The sequence below is a fragment of the Salvelinus namaycush genome, chromosome 4 (assembly GCF_016432855.1).
Source record: "Salvelinus namaycush isolate Seneca chromosome 4, SaNama_1.0, whole genome shotgun sequence".
NCBI classification, from domain to species: domain Eukaryota; kingdom Metazoa; phylum Chordata; class Actinopteri; order Salmoniformes; family Salmonidae; genus Salvelinus; species Salvelinus namaycush.
In genome coordinates, this window is record NC_052310.1 from 14,833,240 (window position 1) to 14,855,685 (window position 22,446).

General features: G+C 41.3%; 1 protein-coding gene across 3 annotated transcripts in view; it reads right to left on the reverse strand.

The window, feature by feature from the left end:
- LOC120046192 (vesicle-fusing ATPase) overlaps positions 1–22,446 on the reverse strand; it is a 52,061-nt gene that overhangs the window by 26,402 nt on the left and 3,213 nt on the right. For 2 of the 3 annotated variants that reach the window (XM_038991218.1, XM_038991220.1), the window contains exons 2-5: positions 8,358–8,443; positions 7,504–7,603; positions 6,102–6,141; positions 753–919 (exon numbers count right to left, since the gene is read on the reverse strand). In XM_038991218.1, the coding sequence (XP_038847146.1) occupies positions 753–919; positions 6,102–6,141; positions 7,504–7,603; positions 8,358–8,443 (393 nt within the window). Of the gene's footprint in view, positions 1–752; positions 920–6,101; positions 6,142–7,503; positions 7,604–8,352; positions 8,444–22,446 lie in introns of those variants that run through there. The other variant, XM_038991219.1, reaches the window with a different exon arrangement.

Genomic DNA, 22,446 nt, shown 5'->3' on the forward strand with positions numbered 1-22,446 from the left:
CACTGGCATTGCGCCAATGGGTGTTCTCATTTTTAGATATTGTTATTTAGGAATTGTCCACTGCTCGTTCTCAAGGTGACAATGAAAGAATCTTATTTATGTGGTCAAACGCAGCTGAAAGTGTAAGATCTCTTGCTATGAGAAGTTAAATCAAAAGAGTCCTGGGTGGAATGGTGTGGGTTTTATTTTGGGTTTATTTTCTAATTCTAATTCATCTTGTTGTTTTGTTTTACTTGTAATGGTGGACTCAATTAGCATAGCATTTATTGTTGCTTGGTAAGTGCATGTACTATGAATGTATCTTGTGGTATTGATAAGCATGTAATGATTGTCATGTGATATGGACGTGCGCTGACAAAGTATTTGTCATTTGTCCAATGCTGTTTATTCTGCCAATTGATTGAATACAGAATAATAATAAAAATATATTTAAAAAATATATACAACATGTAAGTACACAACAAAAAATTTTGGGCAATTAAATTATTTGACGAGATGTTCGCTCTATGCTACCCCTCAACCTAAAGCCGAGAGTACGACAAAGTTACCCCTTGACAATGATCTACAGTCAGTTTTGCCACTTTGCAATGATTAAGGATTTGGGATAAGGGTAAGCTGATCCTAGATCTGTGTGTACGGGAAACTTCTACCCAGAGTTTCAAGACCAACAAAGTCCTCGAGGAGGTAATGTGTGTAACCCCAACCTGTCATCCGAGCCTTCCCCGTCCATCTGTAGGCTACAGTTCCAGTACCTGCTGGCCTACACTGAAGGCCCGGCTGTTGAAGTGCTGGATGAACTCTGCAGCCATCTTGTCTGAGTCGTATGGGCTGCTGTCCACGCTCTTCTTCTGCAGGAAGTCAATCTCCACTATCATGGTGCCTACACACTGCTTGGACTTGTCAAAGTTGTAGCCGGTCACTACATGGACACACAGCGGAGAAAGGACACACACAGTGAGATGGCAAAAGAGTTGTAAGCCCAATTGCTTTAAACCTCGTTTCTCAGTTTTTATTTTCACGTACAACGTCAACTGTCTGGTGTTCGATTACAACACTGGTTGGTGTTCGATTACAGTACCTTGCACGTTAGTGCTATCCACTTTGTATCATATTGAATGAACAACCTCATCAAGGACAAACAACGAATTATTACCATTTGTTAGAGTGTACTGTTCACGTTACAGTGAGTTCAAATGGGCCTCTGTCGTTCATGGCTTCACATCTGAGAGAGCACACTGCAACACGGGGCTGAAAGTGATTAAGGGAACAAGCTGTTCACAGTGCTCCGTCCACACCTGTTCACACCCAGCTTTTGTTGCCGTACCGCCGTTTTGCAAATGAGCCATGTAGCAGATCTATTCCAGGGCAGGGTGTCTTTACATATCAACACTTTGCTAATTTAAGGGCTCATATTTTGATTTGCCTAGGCAGAGCTAGTCTGGTCCCAAACCGCATGTGCTGTAGCCAACTGTTGTTGCCATGCCTACATGTTTGGCTTGACAAAGAATGAACACAGAGAGGAGTTGGCTGTAGCACTAAAACAGATCCGGACTATAAGGCTAAGGCAGAGCTATAGGACTTAGGCCTATTACAATAGGCATTGTCGCTACAGATATAATCTGACAGTAGGCTTAAAATGGCTTTGGTTACTACATGATTCCATATGTGTTATTTCAAAGTTTTGATGTCTTCACTATTATGCTACAATGTAGAAAATAGTAAAAAATAAAGAAAAACCCTGGAATGAGTAGGTGTGTCCAAACTTTCGACTGTTACTGTACATACACTACCAATAGACACCTACTCATTCAAGGGTTTTTCTTTATTTTTACTATTTCCTACATTGTAGAATAATAGTGAAGACACCAACACTATGAAATGACACATATAGAATCATGTAGTAAGCAAAAGTGTTAAACAAATCAAAATACATTTTATATTTGTGATTCTTCAAATAGCCACCCTTTGCCTTGATGACTGCTTTGTACATTCTTGCATTCTCTCAACCAGCTTCTCCTGGAATGCTTTTCCAACCGTCTTGAATGAGTTCCAATTGCAAATAAATCAATGACAGCGTCACCAGCAAAGCACCCCCACACCATAACATCTCCTCCTCCTCCTCCATGCTTTACGGTGGGAAATACACATGCGGAGATCATCCGTTCACCCACACCGCGTTTCACAAAGACACGGCGGTTGGAACTAAAAATATCTAATTTGGACTCTAGACCAAAGGACACATTTCCATCGGTCTAAAGTCCATTGCTCGTGTTTCTTGGCCCAAGCAAGTCTCTTCTTCTTATTGGTGTCCTTTAGTAGTGGTTTCTTTGCAGCAATTCGACAATGAAAGCCTGATTCACGCAGTCTCCTATGAACAGTTGATGTTGAGATGTGTCTGTTACTTGAACTCTGTGAAGCATTTATTTGGGTTGCAATTTCTGAGGCTGGTAACTAATGAACTTATCCTCTGCAGCAGAGGTAACTCTGGGTCTTCCATTCCTGTGGCGGTCCTCATGAGAGCCAGTTTCATCATAGCGCTTGATGGTTTTTGAAGAAAACATTCAACGTTTTTTCCCGTATTGACTGACCTTCATGTCTTAAAGTAATGATGGACTGTCGTTTCTCTTTGCTTATTTGAGCTGTTCTTGCCATAATATGGACTTGGTCTTTTACCAAGTAGGGCTATCTTCTGTATACCACCCCTACCTTGTCAGAACACAACTGATTGGCTCAAATGCATTAAGGAAAGAAAGAAATTCCACAAATGAACTTTTAAGAAGGCACACCTGTTAATTGAAATGCATTCCAGGCAACTACCTTATGAAGCTGATTGGGAGAATGCCAAGAGTGTGCAAAGCTGTCATCAAGGCAAAGGGTGGCTATTTGAAAAATCTCTAAAATAAAATATATTTTGATTTGTTTAACACTTTTTGGTTACTACATGATTCCATATGTGTTATTTCATAGCTTTGATGTCTTCACTACTCTTCTACAATGTAGAAAATAGTAAAAATAAAGAAAACCCTGAGTAGTATATTAGTGAGATTTTCCACATTTTCTTACGTTACAGCCTTATTCTAAAATGTATTAAATAAAATAAAAATCCTCAGCAATCTAAACACAATAGCCCATAATGACAAAGCAAAAACTGTTTTTTTAGAAATGTTAGCAAATGTATTAATACATAAAAACATAAATACCTTATTTACATAGGTATTCAGACCCTTTGCTATGAGACTTGAAATTGAGCTCAAGGGGCATCCTGGGCATCCTGTTTCCGTTGATCATCCTTGAGATTTTTCTACAACTTAGAGCCCAACTGATGTAAATTAAATTGATTGGACATGATTTGGCATACACCTGTCTATATAAGGTCCAACAGTTGACAGTGCATGTCAGAGCAAAAACCAAGCCATGAGGTCGAAGGAATTGTCCGTAGAGCTCAGAGACAGGATTGTGTTGAGGCACAGATCTGGGTAAGTGTACCCAAAACATTTCTGCAGCATTGAAGGTCCCCAAGAACACAGTGGTCTCCATCATTCTTAAATGGAAGAAGTTTGGGACCACCAAGACTCTTCCTAGAGCTGGCCGTCCAGCCAAACTGAGCAATCGGGGGAGAAGGGCCTTGGTCAGGGAGGTGACCAAGAACCCGATGGTCACTCTGACAGAGCTCCAGAGTTCCTCTGTGGAGATGGGAGAACCTTCCAGAAGGACAACCATCTCTGCAACACTACCCCAAATCATGCCTTTATGGTAGAGTGGACAGATGGAAGCCACACCTCCTACTTGGAGTGGGGTGTAACCCAAATACACAAATACTCTCAGAGCATGATAAACAAGATTCTCTGGTTTGATGAAACCGAGATGTAACTTTTTGGTCTGAATGCCAAGCGTCACGTCTGGAAGAAACCTGGCACCATCCATACGGTGAAGCATGGTGGTGGCAGCATCATGCTGTACGGATGTTTTTCAGCAGCAGGAACTGGGAGACTAGTCAGGATCGAGGGAAAGATGAACAGAGCAAAGTACAGAGAGATCCTTGAAGAAAACCTGCTCCAGAGTGCTCAGGACCTCAGACTGGGGCGAAGATTCACCTTCCAACAGGACAACGACCCTAAGCACACAGCCAAGACAGTGCAGAGGTAGCTTCGGGACAAGTCTCTGAAAGTCCTTGAGAGGCCCAGCCAGAATTGAACCCGATCAAACATCTCTGGAGAGACCTGAAAATGCTGTGCAGCGACGCTCCCCGTCCAACCTGACAGAGCTTGAGAGGATCTGCAGAGAAGAATGGGAGAAACTCCCCAAATACAGGTGTGCCAAGCTTGTAGCGTCATACCCAAGAAGACTCGATACTATAATCGCTGCCAAAGGTACTTCAACAAAGTACTGAGTGAAGGTACTTCAACAAAGTACTGAGCATCTGAATACTTATGTAAATGTGATATTTCAGTTTTTTTTTTTTATATATATAAATTAGCACCAAAAAAAATGTGTAGATTGAGGGGGAAAAGCTATTTAATCAATTTTAGAATAAGGCTGTAACGTAACAAAATATGGAAAAAGTCAAGGGGTCTGAATTCTATAAAATACACGGCTCAAAAAAATAAAGGGAACACTTAAACAACACAATGTAACTCCAAGTCAATCACACTTCTGTGAAATCAAACTGTTCACTTAGGAAGCAACACTGATTGACAATACATTTCACATGCTGTCACATGCACATTTGTGGCCTGCTGGAGGTCATTTTGCAGGGCTCCGGCAGTGCTCCTCCTTGCACAAAGGCGGAGGTAGCGGTCCTGCTGCTGGGTTGTTGCCCTCCTACGGCCTCCTCCACGTCTCCTGATGTACTGGCCTGTCTCCTGGTAGCCACTTGTGTGGGTTGTAGACTCCGTCTCATGCTACCACTAGAGTGAAAGCACCGCCAGCATTCAAAAGTGACCAAAACATCAGCCAGGAAGCATAGGAACTGAGAAGTGGTCTGTGGTCACCACCTGCAGAACCACTCCTTTATTGGGGGTGTCTTGCTAATTGCCTATAATTTCCACCTTTTGTCTATTCCATTTGCACAACAGCATGTGAAATTTATTGTCAATCAGTGTTGCTTCCTAAGTGGACAGTTTGATTTCACAGAAGTGTGATTGACTTGGAGTTACATTGTGTTGTAAGTGTTCCCTTTATTTTTTTGAGCAGTGTATATAAAAAATTAGAAATAATTAATACAAATACATTTTAAAGAAAAAGAACACCTTCCTAATATTGAGTTGCATCCCCCCTTTTGTTCTCAGAACAGCCTCAATTCTTGGGGGCATGGACTCTACAAGGTTGTTGAAAGCATTCCACAGGGATGCTGGCCCATGTTGTCTCCAATACTTCCCACAGTTTTGTCAAGTTGACTGGATGTCCTTTAGGTGGTGGACCATTATTGATACACACGGAAAACGGTTGAGCGTTAAAAACCCATCCGCGTTGCACTTCTTGACACAAACCGGTACGCCTTACCTCTACTACCATACCCCGTTCATAGACACGTAAATATTTTGTCTTTCCCATTCACCCTCTGAATGGCACAAATACACAATCCATGTCTCAATTGTCTCAGGGCTTAAAAATCCTTCTTTAACCTGTCTCCTATCTTCATCTACACTGATTGAAGTGGATTTAACAAGTGACATCAATAAGGGATCACAGCTTTCACCTGGATTTACCTGATCAGTCTATGTCATGGAATAGGCAGGTGTTCCTAATGTTTTTTACACTCAGTGTATTGCAATCAACTGGAAGCTCTATCACTGCAGCAAAGGATCATGGGATAATTGCCATTTCTCTGACATAGGAGAAACATCTATAACCATTAGAGTGAAATATGATTAGGTTGCAGGGTTTTTGCTAGAGAAGGATGTTGGGTTGTTATTGTTGAGACTGAGTGGTTATTGTGGCTATGGACCAGAGCTAACCATCTGGTGGCTAACAATGGGAGAGTAGTAATACAATGGCAATGGTAATCAATTGCCTTAAAGAGGCTGCTTGAAGCCGAAAGTACCTTCCTGCACTCGCACACGATCACCTCACAGTTCAATATCATCATGTTTCACTCTTACCTTCCACATCCTGACCAATGGAGATGCCTGCCCATTTTCTCTGAAAAACAAGTCATTTATCCTAATCAGTGTACAGTTCACACATTTCCTTTATATAAACTATTTATGGCAGGGATGGGCAAACTTTTTGGCTCGAGAGCCACAATGAGATTTCGAAATTCAACGGAGGGCCCACAGATTTCTTTTACAGATATGTTTGTCAATATCATTTTGCGGGCCAGAAAAAGGGCAGTTATTTGAAAATGTATAGGTCCATTATAATTTCTACATACTTTCTATTTTTAGAAATTCAAAAGGAGTGGCCTGGAGTGTTTTTTTTGCCCAAAAGAAATCACCTCCCCCACCCTGATTTATGGCATCCAGTTACTCAGCAACAAGGTACAAACAGGCCCAGGAAAAATACATTCTTACATATGTGGACAACGTTACGTTGGAGATGTACTAAAACTACTAAATAGGGTGTTCTGACAAAAACAGTGGTGTAACGTTCCTCTCAAGCATGGTCTTATTTTACAACCCACTTCATCTTTCAAGAAGGACATCAGTCACAAAACGGTCAAAAACTGTCAGGACCAGGCAACAGGTTTTTGACTGATCATGAACTGATGTGTCATCTACTTTACATGACTTAGGCCTAAGCTCTTGGCTGATGTATGGAGCATTACTTTACATGACTTAGGCCTAAGCTCTTGGCTGATGTATGGAGCATTACTTTACATGACTTAGGCCTAAGCTCTTGGCTGATGTATGGAGCATTACTTTACATGACTTAGGCCTAAGCTCTTGGCTGATGTATGGAGCATTACTTTACATGACTTAGGCCTAAGCTCTTGGCTGATGTATGGCACATTAGGCCATTGACAAATGTCCAGTGAAGAGTTATGGTGTAGTGCATCGCTACACCTTCAAAATGTTTCTACCGTTTCTACTTCCGTTTACACTCCAATCTAGTTGTAAAACAAGACCGGGGTGAGGACGTTACCGTAGTACCTGTGTGCTGCTGTGGCTGCAGAGTTTAAAGATGGAGAAAGAGCAGGCAGTCAGGCAAGGTCATAGGTCAAAAGCAGTGACATACATGATAGAAAGACAACAGACGGAGAGAGGAGCACACAGACAGACAGGCCATAGAAGTCAGACAGCTAGAGCACAGTACAGCCTCAGGTGAAGTAAGACGCTCAGATGGCGTCAGTTACATCCACAGAATGTTCCGGAGCTGCACTTGTAGAAACCCACTTCATCCTCGTTGATTAAATAATGGTTTTATTTATAAACGCCCTAAAGATGTGGGTTAGACCTTTAGTCCGTTTACTGTTACAAGACATTTTACACAAGACATTCAAGCAAGGATAGGTTTAAATACAGTGTGTAGCCTATTTATGAAGGCCATGATGGTGGCTCCTACCTGGGGAAGACTGAAGGCGATGGTTCCTGGGACCACACTCTGGTGGGTCTTCACTGTGAACACAAACTTGTGGGTCGGCGTGGTTCTCACCGTCACGTGACTGCGTAGAGGAGAAGAATATCATACAGAGTACTAGAATATGCATGTTTACATGGATAGCAAGCATTCTATTGAGAGAGAGAGATTTAAGAGGGTGCTTACATTCTCCTTGAAATATTCTAGGTCATGTTGATCTGTTCCATGTTGTTCTGAGTGTTAAAGACGTATACTACCGTTCAAAAGTTTTATATATACTACCGTCCCAAACTTTCGAACGGTAGTGTACATATTTAGCTTGGCTATAATACAGTATACAGGCCTAACAGACATCAGAACCCTGCAGTGAACTAGAGCTGGGAATTGCCAGGCACCTCACGTTACCATATGTATAGTGATTGGACACAGCTATTTTATTTCAATTTCAAGTTCCAAACACATTGCTGACTATACGTCTGCTGCAGAGAGACAAGAGAAAACACGTTGTTTTGATCAGTCAGGAAAATGAAAATGCTAAAAACAGAATGGGTTACTTCTTTCACCAGGTGAGAGAGCTTTGTTGAGTCCCACGCCTGCCCCAGAGGGACATGTGCGAGGCCAGAGATGAGAAGACCGAGACAATTTAGTGACATGATAGAAAAGGAAATCAGAGCAGCCATTGAGAGTGTGACGGCCCTGAGGCTTTTTTGGCATCGTGGCTAGAGAGCTGAGCCCCAGTGATGCACTGTGACCTGCCACTACCCACACACTGGCCTTTGATTTTAACAGAGGCACCTCAGGGCTGGGGATCAAAACACACACACACACTCACACCTTACTGTTCAAACTGTGACTCCTTCTCACTCACGACTGCGCAGTTGGTCAGTGACAGTTCATCTGTTGGACATCGCCCAGCTTGCAGAGTCTGGAAATGAGAAGAAAATGAGACTCAATAACCTTTACAAAGGGACACATGAACCATTGACATACATGTATATGCTGTAATGAGAAGACCTCTTCCCTTGGCTGTGAATCCTTACAAGATCACAGCCTATCACCTGTACTGATGTAAATGGGTCTTTCTATAAAGAATGGGGCCAATGTGTGACATTGGGACCAACATTTCAAAATGTTTGAAACAAAAAATATAAATGATTTTCATGCAGTTCCACGTGTGTACTTAGAGGAATAAAAGTGAATATATGCAAATTGGCCCATAACTCCACCTATACAGCAACATATACCTAGGACTATACATCCTTTGAGCAGGGTTCATAGAGACATTGGCAAGTCAAATTCAAGGACTTTCAGGGGCTTTTTCAAGCGCTTAATTGTAATTTTCAAGGAACTCAATGTTATACAATTGTATAATGTATATAATTCTACATAGGGCCTAATATAGAACCCTCCCTCCTCCCAAAAAGGCATGCAAAAAGATTTTTTAAAAGACGGGGGGAAAAGTAGGCCATTATCACTAAGAATAAAGCATTTTTTAGGCCTTGTGAATGCATTGATATTCAAATTATTATTACTTTTTTTTTTTTTTTTATGAGAATAATGTGGACATTGCCTGACTATATAGATTGGATATATGCATGACAATTTATCTGTAGCCTGTGTGGTCGACGCAGGCACACATAAATAAATCGATGAATAGCGATTGAATTAATCTCACTATCGCTGTTTTCATCCTGAGAAAGTTACCAAAAACCAGGTTCCTTTTTTTTTAATGGGAGGATTTGTATGGAAAGGCAAGTTGAAGCCAACATCAGGTGTTGTCATCCCCATAATAACCGCACGTGGTTTCACCGCAACAGAGTAGCACAGCACCCTTCAATTGAAGCCGTGGGAAACAAACGAAAGTGGCCACATCTCTCACAAAAAAATGATCAAAAATGAAATCATGGATAATTATAAAGGGAGCAGGAGAACTTATAAACGGGCTACAATAATTACAATAACTTTTCATGCACCAAATTGAGGAAATGTCTGATTTTCAAGCTAGGCTATTCCAGTACTCCAAATTCAAGTTGAAGTAGGCTAATGTCAACTCCCCCCATTCCGTACAAATGTGCGCAACCGCAACATTCATACGAGGCTACAAAGAAAACTAATGGGACTGTAGCGACTGTGTTGACTTCAAAACTGGGGGTGTGAACTACGTTTCTATTCAAGCGTTGATCGTCATGGTAATGGCTCTATAGTATTGGAGAAAAGTTGAAAAAACGGACCCTCCGTTACATCGTGACATGTCGTAACGTACAGACATGTCGTAACGTGTAGCCTCTAAAGCAACTATATCTGTCTTACAATCTCTCTCCACCAGGTAGCACTTCTCTCATCCTTTAAAAACAAGAAATGGACAGTGACGGGGGTAAGGGGGATACCTAGTAATTTTTTGCGTCATCATTGCATGCGATCATCATTCTCAAAGCCGCTGTTAACTTCTAAGATCACTTTAGCACCGCCCTAAAAACCTGATTCAAATTCGACACAAACCTTCAAATTGGTATGTAATGACACATTATATAAACTCTTTATAGTGTTTTAGAGGCGATAAGGTGATAAGTTGGACAGATCGAGTGAAATAAGCAATTTTCCCACACAACATCTCTCCTTCTCACTATCACGCATTAGTTTCACTTCCCCACCCGCCATTTTTTTAAAGACCCGACGGAGCTCATTGCCTTGTTGAATTATGCAGAAACGGGCAGCGTGGGGGTCATGTAATTGATTCTGTTGTAAAGGGGAGAAATTGTGCTTTACAATGGTATTGACATTACAGTTGAACTGGAAGTATTACGTTTTTGGGGTGCTAAAATAAGGTCAATTGTACGGACCAAGGCGATGTACAAAAGTGAGTGAGTTAACGTTACTTCAAGCCGCTTGTATTGTTTAAAACTGCAGGTCTAACATTGAAAATAAAATGTATTTGTCATGTTATTTCATTACCATTCATTTCATTAATATTGTGATTAAACCCACTGGGCTATGTAATTTGTTGTCATTATATCCAGAATAATGAATAGGAATAGCGCTGGGTGTTGCGCCCTATCATTCAGGGCAAGTGGGGCAGAGCCCCACCTGTTTTGAGCCCCACCTGTTTTGCATGTTATTTTGGCATTAATTCGTGTCACATATCAGTTTGCAAACAATGAAAAAAACTAAAACACTTGCCTTAAGTTAATAAAGCTGCATACTAACTCTAAGAAAAGCAGCTCCAAATGCGGGTGTTTTAGCCTAGTTCAGTGCTTTCTGTGGTGGAGGGGCAGTCAGCGAAAATACAGAGCGTAAACTAGATTGTCTCAGAGTTGTCACTCATGGGGACACTAGGTCACAGGCGAATCTACAGCGAGAGCTAGGCAGTTCAAACCCCCTTGGGTGCTGCCATAGATTTACATTAGAAGTGCCCTTCCAAGAAGGCGCAAGGTCATGGGACAAATCACGTTATATCTCCTGTAGCTTTGACTGGACTGATCGTGTCAACATCACACTTTCACAATCTTAGCTAGCAAGCTAGACAAGCAGTCATCATCATGAATCAAGTAAAAAAATCTACTGGCAAATCATTTTCAATCCTTGTCATATGAAGAGAAATGATAAAGCGTATCGGTGCTCATCCGCCATTGGACATAAACATTACACAACAAGTCGGAAATCGCAAATTCAACAATGAGTGGTTTGGAAGGAGTCAATGGCTAACTGCAAGTGTCGCAAAGCAATCACTATTTTGTTTCCCCTACCTGCTATTTGGTGGAGAGGGTGTGTGGTCCAAGTCTGGGTTTAAGGATTTAAAACATCTGTCAGGGTCTCTTTTACAAGCTTAAAAGAATAAACATTCACACAACACACTATGGGGAAGAATAGGTTGAATACATTGCCCCTGCTGTCAATCCAGCATGACTTCTGCCGCGTTCAAAACAACTGGGAATTCGGAAAAAAATTTGTTTGGACTGGGAAAATGTTTTGAACGGTCATCCAGCTCGCAATTCCAAGTCGGAAACTCTGGCCTCTTTCTCGAGCTCCGACCTGAAGATCATTGACGTCTTGAAAGCACCATAAATCCAGAGACTGCCAGACTTTGATGACAAAGTTTGATGAAAGTTCGCCCATAAGATGGACCGCCGCGCCACGTTCAAGTGAGACCATGTCTTGTATACTACTGCATAAATGATGTAATATGACAGGGAGATATGTATAATGTAGCTAAAAAAGTAATACTAAGTGTATGTTGTGTAGTAAGCTGTTAGTAGCCCATGTGTCTCACCTTAAGAATTTGGTCCCTCCCCCATCATAACTTAGTCTACTGTTCTGACTTGGTGGTGCACATGTAGCCTATAGCCAGTTTTAGAGAAATATTATCATTGAATATTGTAAGAGCTTTCATTGTCTGCTTATATGCCCATGTTATTTATCCTACAGTTCTGACTTGGTGTACTGGGAGAATACTGTAACAAAGGCCCATGTTCTGAATTCTGTCTCTGTACATTTCAAAAGTGCTGAATCGGCTACTCGCTCATTATGCCATAGTTTGTACATCTCAATTGTTTTATTGCTTATATTGTAGGTTTATCTCATTAGTACACTACATGACCAAAAGTATGGACACCTGCTCGTCGAACACCTCATTCCAAAATCATGGGCATTAATATGGAGTTGGTCCCCCCTTTGCTGCTATAACAGCCTCCACTCTTCTGGGAAGGCTTTCTACTAGATGTTGGAACATTGCTGCAGGGACTTGCTTCCATTCAGCAACAAGAGCATTAGTGAAGTTGGGCACTGATGTTCGGCAACTATGCCTGGCTCGCAGTTGGCGTTCCAATTCATCCCAAAGGTGTTCAATGGGGTCAAGGTTAGGGTTCTGTGTAGGCCAGTCAAGTTCTTCCACACCGATCTCGACAAACCATTTCTGTATAGACCTCGCTCTGTGCACAGGTGCATTGTTATGCTGAAACAAGAAACGGGCTTCCTCAAACTGTTGCCACAAAGTTGGAAGCACAGAATCGTCTAGAACGTCATTGTATGCTATAGCGTTAAGATTTCCCTTCACTGGAACTAAGGGGCCTAGCCCGAACCATGACAAACTGCCCCAGACCATTATTCCTCCTCCACCAAACTTTACAGTTGGCACTATGAAGTTGGCACTACGCGGCTGAGCTTTCGTTGCTCCTAGATGTTTCCACTTCACAATTACAGCACTTACAGTAGACCGGGGCAGCTCTAGCAGGAGAGAAATTTGACGAACTGACTTGTTGGAAAGGTGGCATCCTATGACAGTGCCACGTTGAAAGTCAATGAGCTCTTCAGTAAAGCCATTCTACTGTCAATATTTGTCTATGGAGATTGCATGCCTGTGTGTTCAATGTTATACACCTGTGAGCAATGGGTGTGGCTGAAATAACCTAATCCACTCATTTGAAGGGGTGTCCACATACACTATATATACAAAAGTATCTTATTCATCATTTTAGGCAATGTTGGAATGATTTCATTGTTTTGCTTACTTTGTGTATTATAATTAGCTCATGTGTTTTCCTTCACGAGGAGGGGATATTATTTCATGTTGTTGGGTCTGTAACCATGCTTCCCGTTCAAATATTTGTTCAGTAATAGACCCACGTAATTCCAGTTGATATTGCGAGGGTTGTTTTGGTTGCGCAATGCCCTACCTTTGTCAGTATATTTTCTATAAAAGTGGATCCTCGTGATTGTATTTTCCTTCCTTTTTAGACCACATAGGCCAAATAAAATAACACAAAGCTGTGTAGTGGCTTTTCTGGCATGCAACACAAAATGTTGGTTGAGTTTACCCCACTAAGATAAACATGCTAAAATCGCCACGATTGTGCACAGTTGACTTCCAAGGCACAAAAACATATGAAAGCATGAACTCGTTACCTTTATGCTTTCTCTGTTAAACTGATGAGACCCTGCTGTAAATCAAGCAGACAACAGATGATCAACATCAATTCACGAGGGATATCGAGGCACAACGGTCTTTACCGGTGTAATGAACGAGACAGCAAAATACTCTGGACATTCCACTCAAAAACCTTTTTTTCCAGGACCTAGGTTGTTGCTGAATCGCATGCACTATCACAACAGCTGTTCGTCACTTGACTGTCATTTGGAAAATTATACTCAGCGATATGACGTAGATGCAGAAAGTAAACAGCATAGTGGGTCAATTTCCGCAACATCTAAGAGAGTTGAAGCCCAAGGCTCAACTTCTCCTTGGTTTTGGTCCTGTGGCAGGTAACAGGTACAAGCAACACGCTGCGCACATTTCACAACTGTTTCCTTGAGCTCAAACTATAGGATAGGCTAGGCCTAAATCAAATTGAGAGCAGGAGAATCTGATAGCCCACAATAAAGACTTCCCTTCCTCCCAAATAACACACCACTTCTACTTTTCCAAACAGTAATTAAAGAGCCTAAAAGGGGAAGCCTCGCTATAAATAGTGATTCTCTGCTTACTGTTGAAAAGGGGGTCCATTGGTTGTAATATAATAACACGCATGACAAAGAGGGCTGCTTTGCTGTCCTAATGATCTGGATTGTTCACAGCAGGGAAACGTGTGAAACAGTAGAAACTGAGGTGGAAATTGTGGTGAATTAGCTATCAACACTGCTGGAGGTCTAAGGGACACTTCAGGCCAATTTGCAAAAAAAACTCTTCTTAAGATGTGAGGAATTCAAATGAAATGGTAAAAAGCCACTCACGGACCACCCAAACCAAGCCCACCCCAGGACACGGTATAATTTAATTTGTTTGACAAGTTGTATAAAGCCTGGACTTGGAATATTGTTTATGCATACAATATAATGTATTCTCAGTGAATTTCCGGACTTTTTATTCCCTGTTCAAAGAAATTAGCCATTGAAATTGCTTGCATTTTCCCAATAAATTAAGTGAAAGTACCAAGTTTTGCCCACTAGATGCCGCTGTTCCTGCTACTGCCACACCCTTTTATCCATTGTGCTGGTCTCTTGTGTCTATCAAATGTATCACAACAATTTCTTTGCAACTTTGGTCAGAAAACCAATAGCTTTCGCTCATGATGAAAATGCATGGTGTGGTCGTCATCACAATTCGATCCAGTCTTCCATGAAAGCAATTAAGTGTGTCCTTCTCTTAGCAACCTAATTCTTCAAGCCAACTCTCCTTGAATAGTCCAACAAGAGGCAGCTCGCAGGGGGCTATCCCTATGGTGCAATTCTCATATCAATACCTTTCATGCTAGCCCAAAACTTTGGAGAAATGGGCTAGTGACTAAACTGTTGTGACAACACTAAGAAAAGAATACAATTATAAACCACTGCATGGCAGTCATATGTTTTTCAGTACAATTATTAGAAAACATCTCTGTGTAGTGTGATTAGTGACATTTACTATTAAATCCAACCCAATACCATTTGAAAACACTATACAGTGTGTGTTTGGGACTTTTACCATTAAAACCCTTAGAGACCATAACATTGAAACCAGTAGAACTGCTATAGACTAATAGTTTGTTTGTTCACCAAACACACAGGGGCGGTTTCCTGTTCACAGATTAAGCCTAAGAGAAGGACAAACTAAATTGCTTTCATGGAGGACTGGCTTGAATTGTGAGGATGACCACAATGTATATTTATCATGAGCAAAAGCTATTGGTTTTCTACCCAAAGGCAGTTGCGTAAAGTACTTAAGTAAAAATACTTTAAAGTACTACAAGCCCCGTCAACTTTAAAAATGGGGGCCTGTTCGGCCCGCCTTTTCCTGTAGTCCACGATCAGCTCCTTTGTCTTGCTAACATTGAGGGAGAGGTTGTTGTCCTGGCACCACACTGCCAGTTCTCTGACCTGTTCTCGTTGTCGGTGATCAGGCCTACCACTGTTGTGTCGTCAGGAAACTTAATGATGGTGTTGGAGTCGTGTTTGGCCACGCAGTCGTGGGTGAACAGGGAGTACAGGAGGGGACTTAGTACACACCCCTGAGGGGCCCCAGTGTTGAGAATCAGCGTGGCATATGTGTTGTTGCCTACCCTTACCACCTGGGAGCAGCCCATCAGGAAGTCCAGGATCCAGTTGCAGAGGGAGGTGTTTACTCTCAGGGTCCTTAGCTTAGTGATGAGCTTTGAGGGGACTATGGTGTTGAACGCTGAGCTGTAGTCAATGAACAGCATTCTCACATAGGTGTTCCTTCTGTAGAGGTGGGAAAGGGCAGTGTGGAGTGCGATTGCGATAACGTCATCTGTGGATCTGTCTGGGCGGTATGTGAATTGGAGAGGCTCTAGGGTATTTTTATTTTACCTTTATTTAACTAGACAAGTCAGTTGGAAGTTTACATACACTTAGGTTGGAGTCATTAAAACTCGTTTTTCAACCACTCCACAAATTTCTATAGTTTTGGCAAGTCGGTTAGGACATCTACTTTGTGCATGACACAATTTTTCTAACAATTGTTTACAGAGATTGTTTCACTTATAATTCACTGTATCATAAATCCAGTGGGTCAGAAGTTTGAGCGGCCTTTCAGGTTATGTCGATATAGGACTCGTTTTACTGTGGATATAGACATTTTTGTACCTGTTTCCTCCAGCATCTTCACAAGGTCCTTTGCTGTTGTTCTGGGATTGATTTGCACTTTTCGCACCAAAGTACGTTCATCTCTAGGAGACAGAATGCGCCTCCTTCCTGAGCGGTATGATAGCTGCGTGGTCCCATGGTGTTTATACTTGCGTACTATTGTTTGTACAGGTGAATGTGGTACCTTCAGGCATTTGGAAATTGCTCCCAAGGATGAACCAGACTTGTGAAGGTCTACAATTTTTTTTCCTGAGGTCTTGGCTGATTTCTTTTGATTTTCCCATGATGTCAAGCAAAGAGGCACTGAGTTTGAAGGTAAGCCTTGAAATACATCCACAGGTACACCTCCAATTGACTCAAATTATGTCAATTAGCCTATCAGAAGCTTCTAAAGCCATGACATAATTTTAGGGATTTTTCCAAGCGTAAATAATCAATAAAATTTAAGACGGAATAAACCGTGTTCAATAGCGGATAAAATGAAAGTGGAGTGAGCGCTAGGTCGCGCGCCCCAAACATAACAGTACACTAGACTTGACACTCGGTCTGAACAGCCGTACTTCTTCATTACTCAAAAGAAAAACATCAACCAATTTCTAAAGACTGTTGACATCTAGTGGAAGCCCTAGGAACTGCAACCAGATGCCTCAGAAATCTAGATTCCCATAGAAATTCTGTTATACTAACAGACATAATTTTAACAGTTTTATAAACTTTAGAGTGTTTTCTATCCAAATCTATCTATATGCATATCCTAGCTTCTGGGCCTGAGTAGCAGGCAGTTTACTTTGGGCACGCTTTTCATCCGGACGTGAAAATACCGCCCCCTATCCCAAACAGGTTAAAGGCACAGTCAACTTAGTGTATGTACAATTCTGACCCACTGGAATTGTGATACAGTGAATTATAAGTGAAATAATCTGTCTGTAAACAATTGTTGGAAAAATGACTTGTGTCATGCACAAAGTAGATGTCCTAACCGACTTGCCAAAACTATAGTTTGTTAACAAGAAACTTGTGGAGTGGTTGAAAAACGAGTTTTAATGACTCCAACCTAAGTGTATGTAAACTTCCGACTTCAACTGTATGTTGCAAGACTATAGAATCTATAGGGAGCATTTATGACTACATAAACTACTGAGACTATAGACACAGAGACTATAGATATGCGAGACTATAGATACTATAGAGAGTTTAGATACTGTAGAGACTATGGCGACTGTAGAGAAAATAGAGGAAACGCATCAGTGATACATATGACAGAAGAAGGCTAGAGCTAGTCTTAGAGAGAAGCCTAGAGCAAGGGCTAGTACTAAGTGAATGTGGATGTGAAAGTTGTGTGATTGTGAGATATGACATATTAAGCTGATTGATATTTGGATTACAAGAGATTGAAATATGGATAATAAACTGATTCAAAATTGTATTACAAGAGATTGAAATTTAGCTATAACGTACTGAGTGAATGAGAGCTGTCAGGGGACTCGCTCCAGCGTGAATGTGGAGTGAAGTGTGAGCTGAGTTTTTCAATCTATGACGTTATGTAGTGGTTCCATCCATCACGGCCCATCGTAGTCTGGGACTACTAATAATAGCTGGAGTGTAATTGAGCACGGGTGTTGTTGTATATGTATAGGAAGTAGCGTTCTATAGGCATTTTTGTGAATTGTCTATGTGGTCTGGGACCACTGTAACATAGTTTCTGGTAGGCTAGAGAACCGTTGAAGATACATATGGTGCATAGATCCATATGGAGTGGTGTGGATGTAAATACCTTAAGTATAGTTATATATGTAAAATAATGAATAGCCCAAACAGTTCTGTGAGCTGAGTTTTTTTAATTTATAACGTTATCTATGGTTATTATATATGCATAGTAAGTAGGGGCAAGTCTTAGGAGAAGGCTAGAGTGAGGGCAGGAGAGGCCCCACTGACAACTGTCTGTAGGCATTTATAAGAAGTGTCTACGTGGTCGAGAACCATTGGGAACTGTTGAAGATACATATGGTGTCCACTACCGCCCATCGATCTACAGGTAGTGAGCACTGACAGGCGAAGCCATTGAAAAGTTTGAGAGGGTAACAGCTGAGATGGGTAAAGGCTGTAACAATGTTCATTGATACCCCCGGACACTGAGATTTCCTCGAGAACATGATATGTGTACCTCTCGGGCTGTGATCGTTGCTGGTGGTGTGGATGTGAATAACTAAAGACTTATAATGTTATATAGGGATTCTGTAAGGAGATATGAAAGAAGAGTGTATTATTTCAGAATATGCTGTTAAACAGCACTAGAGTGAATATTTAAACCCCTGTATAAATAGAACACTGGTGTAGAGGAGGAATTTGTGATAACACATAAATGGTTACTAGAGATAAAGTAACATAATATTGAGTATAATGGATTACTAGAGATCTGACGAGGAAGCAATAGAAACAATTATAATAATATACAACTTGCACACCCACACGGAGACGTACGTAAGTGGTGTAAAAAGTATTCTGAGAAATATTCAGTGGTCCCTTTATGGATCATTTGATGAAGATAAGGTTAAAGCATTGTACAGGACTTGACTTACCCCTAACTGCACCGGCAATCTGTGGATGAACGCCATGCACAAAGACTAACAAAAACAACGTATTTTTATTTTAGCCCCTTTTTCACCCAAATTTCGTCATATCCAATTACGATCTTGTCTCATTGCTGCAACTCCCCAACAGGCTTGGGAGAAGCGGAGGTTAAGTCATGTGTCATCCGAAACATGAGCCGCAAAACCGAGCTCCTTAACACCCGTCCGCTTAACCCGGAAGCCAGCTGCACCAAGGTGTCGGAGGAAACACCGTTCAACTGACGACCGAAGTCAGCCTGCAGGCACCCGCTCGATGAGCCAAGTAAAGCCTAACCCGGACGACGCTGGGCCAATTGAGCAATGCCCTATGGGATCCCCGGTCATGGCCATAGCCTGGGATCGAACCCGGGTCTGTAGTGACGCCTTAGACCGCTGCGCCACTCTGGAGTCCTAGACAAAACAACGATTAAATGAATTATCTGAAATCTGGTTCACATTTGCTGTACTCCTATTCTTGTTAATTAGTTCCAACTTGTCTTTCTTAAGCCTGTCTGAAGACAGTTTCAAATCTCACCCTCTGCTGTTGTATTACAAAAGTACATGTGGTGAACCAAATAAGAGTAGCAGCTAGATGAATGAGTGACGACCTTCTTATCCCTCATTTGTTTCCATACTACTTGTAGGTCTTCTATCCCTGATATCCTTCAACCCTGATCTTATTCTCTCAATATTAGCTAAAAATGCCAACATTGGAATCGACCGATGTCTAGTTTAACGCCGATGTTAAAAACCGATGTCAAAGCTACCGTGCATACCTATATGACGCAATGACGCCACGTAAAATGTTGCACTACACGTGCAACACACCTAACCTAGCCCACAATGTCTGCTGTGTGGATCAAGCAGTCAACAAGTCGAGCAGTCATACAGAACATTTCAGCGAGACAACTCAAAGGTGAAATCCATTAAAGTCAAGATAATGAAATTCATTGCCCTTGACAATCAACCATTCTCTGTCGTGGGTGATGTTGGCTTTCGCCGACTGGTCGAGCCCCGGTACACACTAGCAAGTGCGCTATTTTTCAGATGTTGCCCTACCGGAGTTATACAGTAATAGCGTTACTGGTATTAGCTTCACGACATACATACTATAGAAAGCCATTTGGCTCTTTGCGTGTCAAAAAATATACAGTAGCACTGTCAAAGCTCTACAAAAAAAGTATGCAAACACGCAAACCCCAGAAACGAATGATGCGTTTACAATACCGCATTGGTAATAAAGCATAATTTGTTCGACCGCAACTTCTGGGGTTGCTAGCTTTAGCTTGGTACCTAGCTAGCACCATTACAACCAGCCTGAAAACAATGACCAGTAGAAACTGCAGTCATTTTCATTATTCTTAGCAATGATTTAGGAATGCTTGTGAGTAAGTATTAGCAAGGTTGCCACTTGTTGTTCGCCTATTGAAATTTAACTTCAGTTCATGAAAATAAATAGCTAGCCAGCTACTTAACCCTGTTGCCCAAAGCTAACGTTATAAGCAGCCAGCTAGCTTCATCTGGCTAGTGAGGCTCGACCGGACCGGTTTATGTGTTGTGAAGATAGCCACAATAAGATTTAGGTACAATAGTGGAATTTGCGGTTTGCCTTCAAAATAAAATTATGTCATTGACAGTGATGCAAATTAATACAAAATAGTAGACTTATGCCATACTTTTATTTTGAAGGCTAACCGCAAAGTCCACTATTGTGGCTAATCCTTATTGTGGCTAGCTTCACATAGATTGGTCCAACCACCATTAATCAAATAAGAACGGTCTTATAAATTAGGGTTATTTTAGATGATGACACCTAGCTATATAGTTAGCTAGCTAACTAAATCAAATCAAATTTATTTATATAGCCCTTCGTACATCAGCTGATATCTCAAAGTGCTGTACAGAAACCCAGCCTAAAACCCCAAACAGCAAGCAATGCAGGTGTAGAAGCAGGTGTTTCTACTGAAACAGATTGTGTCATTTTGCTATGTTTTTGGGGAATAAAATTGTTTGCATCTATGAGCTAGCTAGCTTTATTTTATGACCAGCACTGTAGGTGCGCGAGACAACTTTACCAGCATCATAGCATACGTATCGATGAATCGTTGTGACATGAAGTACGAGTGATAGTGTAATCAATGTGTGATAACTACGTAAAAAATGTATGAACATTTTTATGTGACGTGCAGTCATATTCAAGTCCTGATTGGTCAAAGAGTGTTATTTGACGTGTATCTTTTTTGACACACAAAGACTCAAACGGCGTTCCATAGAAATCCTGGTTGAGAATGAAACGACTGAACAAATGAACAACGAAACAGCACAGCAAATAAGTGAAAGAAATAGGTTTTGATTATGTTTTACTGGTAATGGGGACATATGTCCCGGATGACGCTGGGCCAATTGTGCACCGCCCTATGGGACTCCCGATCATGGCCGGAAGTGATAAAGCCTGGATTCGAACCACGGACTGTTGTTACGCCTCTTGCCTACGACCGCTGCGTCCATGTGTGTGTGTTAACTATTTAACTGTACTAGAATGCTTAAAAGGCCGCTAAAATTTTTAATATTGGTTATAGGTATCATTTTTATTGGCAAGGAAAATATTGAATATCGGTATCAGCCAAAAATGTAATATCGGTTCATCACTCATTTCAATCCAAAACATGGAAGAGGGCTTAATGTTTACGGGGCCTTAATAGGTACACTTACCACATATGCTGAAAACGTAATGGAAAACTGTGTGGAATACTGAGCTGAGTTGGCTGACAGGAGCAAATCTCTAGGGCTTTTCCCCCTCTAAGGCAAAGAAAGACTTTCTAATGATGTGTGGAACACTAAGAGCACAGTTTTAACTAAGCAGTTCCAATTAAGTTATTGTGAGTTGCAGATTTAGTTAAGGGAATTCTTCACATTCTTTTGAAATGTAATCAGCTCAAAATGAATAGAAAAAACCTACAGGAAAAACTACATGTGAACAAGACTCTGCTTGATTTAAGTACAGTTAACTGCCAAAATAATGAACCAACATAAAGTGTCTGAATAGGGCGTTGGGCCACCACGAGCCAGAACAGCTTCAATGCATCTTGGCATAGATGGTACAACTGTCTGAAGGTCTATTGGAGGGATGCAACAAAATTCTTCCACGAGAAATTCCATTATTTGGTGTTTTGTTGAAGGCGTTGCTTAAACAGGTGCGATGATTTTCAATGCCCGTGTGCAGATGATAAACTCTCTATCGTAAAATTGAATGAAAACAAAAATGAGCCTTTTGGTCATAATAAACACGGGTGAAATTAGCGTAAGGGGGGGGGGGGGGGGGGGCTATTGTTTCTGTTTTTGAGGAAGGAGACTTCACTTCCTTCCTTTCCAGAACAGAAAAATGTACTGAACGCAGCCAGGCATTCCCCACAGAAGTAAAACGGGAAATGACAAACATCCGCAAGATAATTTTACTTCTGGGTAAAAGATCAACGTAATATGAATAAGCAGGATATGAGATATTATTTTTGGTAAAAAAGGAAATTAGTGATGGGTGATTGCTCAAGCAATTATCCTATTCTTGCAGACAGTTATGCTGACATCTGCAGCAGGGGCCCCAGTCACATCATAACATTATGTTATCCACAGTTTCCACACATTACAGTCAACGATGAATCTCCATTTCATATGTGCTACAGTGCCACTGTCAGTCAGTGGATACCTAGATGGCTAGCTAGTCCACATTGTTCATAGAGCTAGAGCCAAA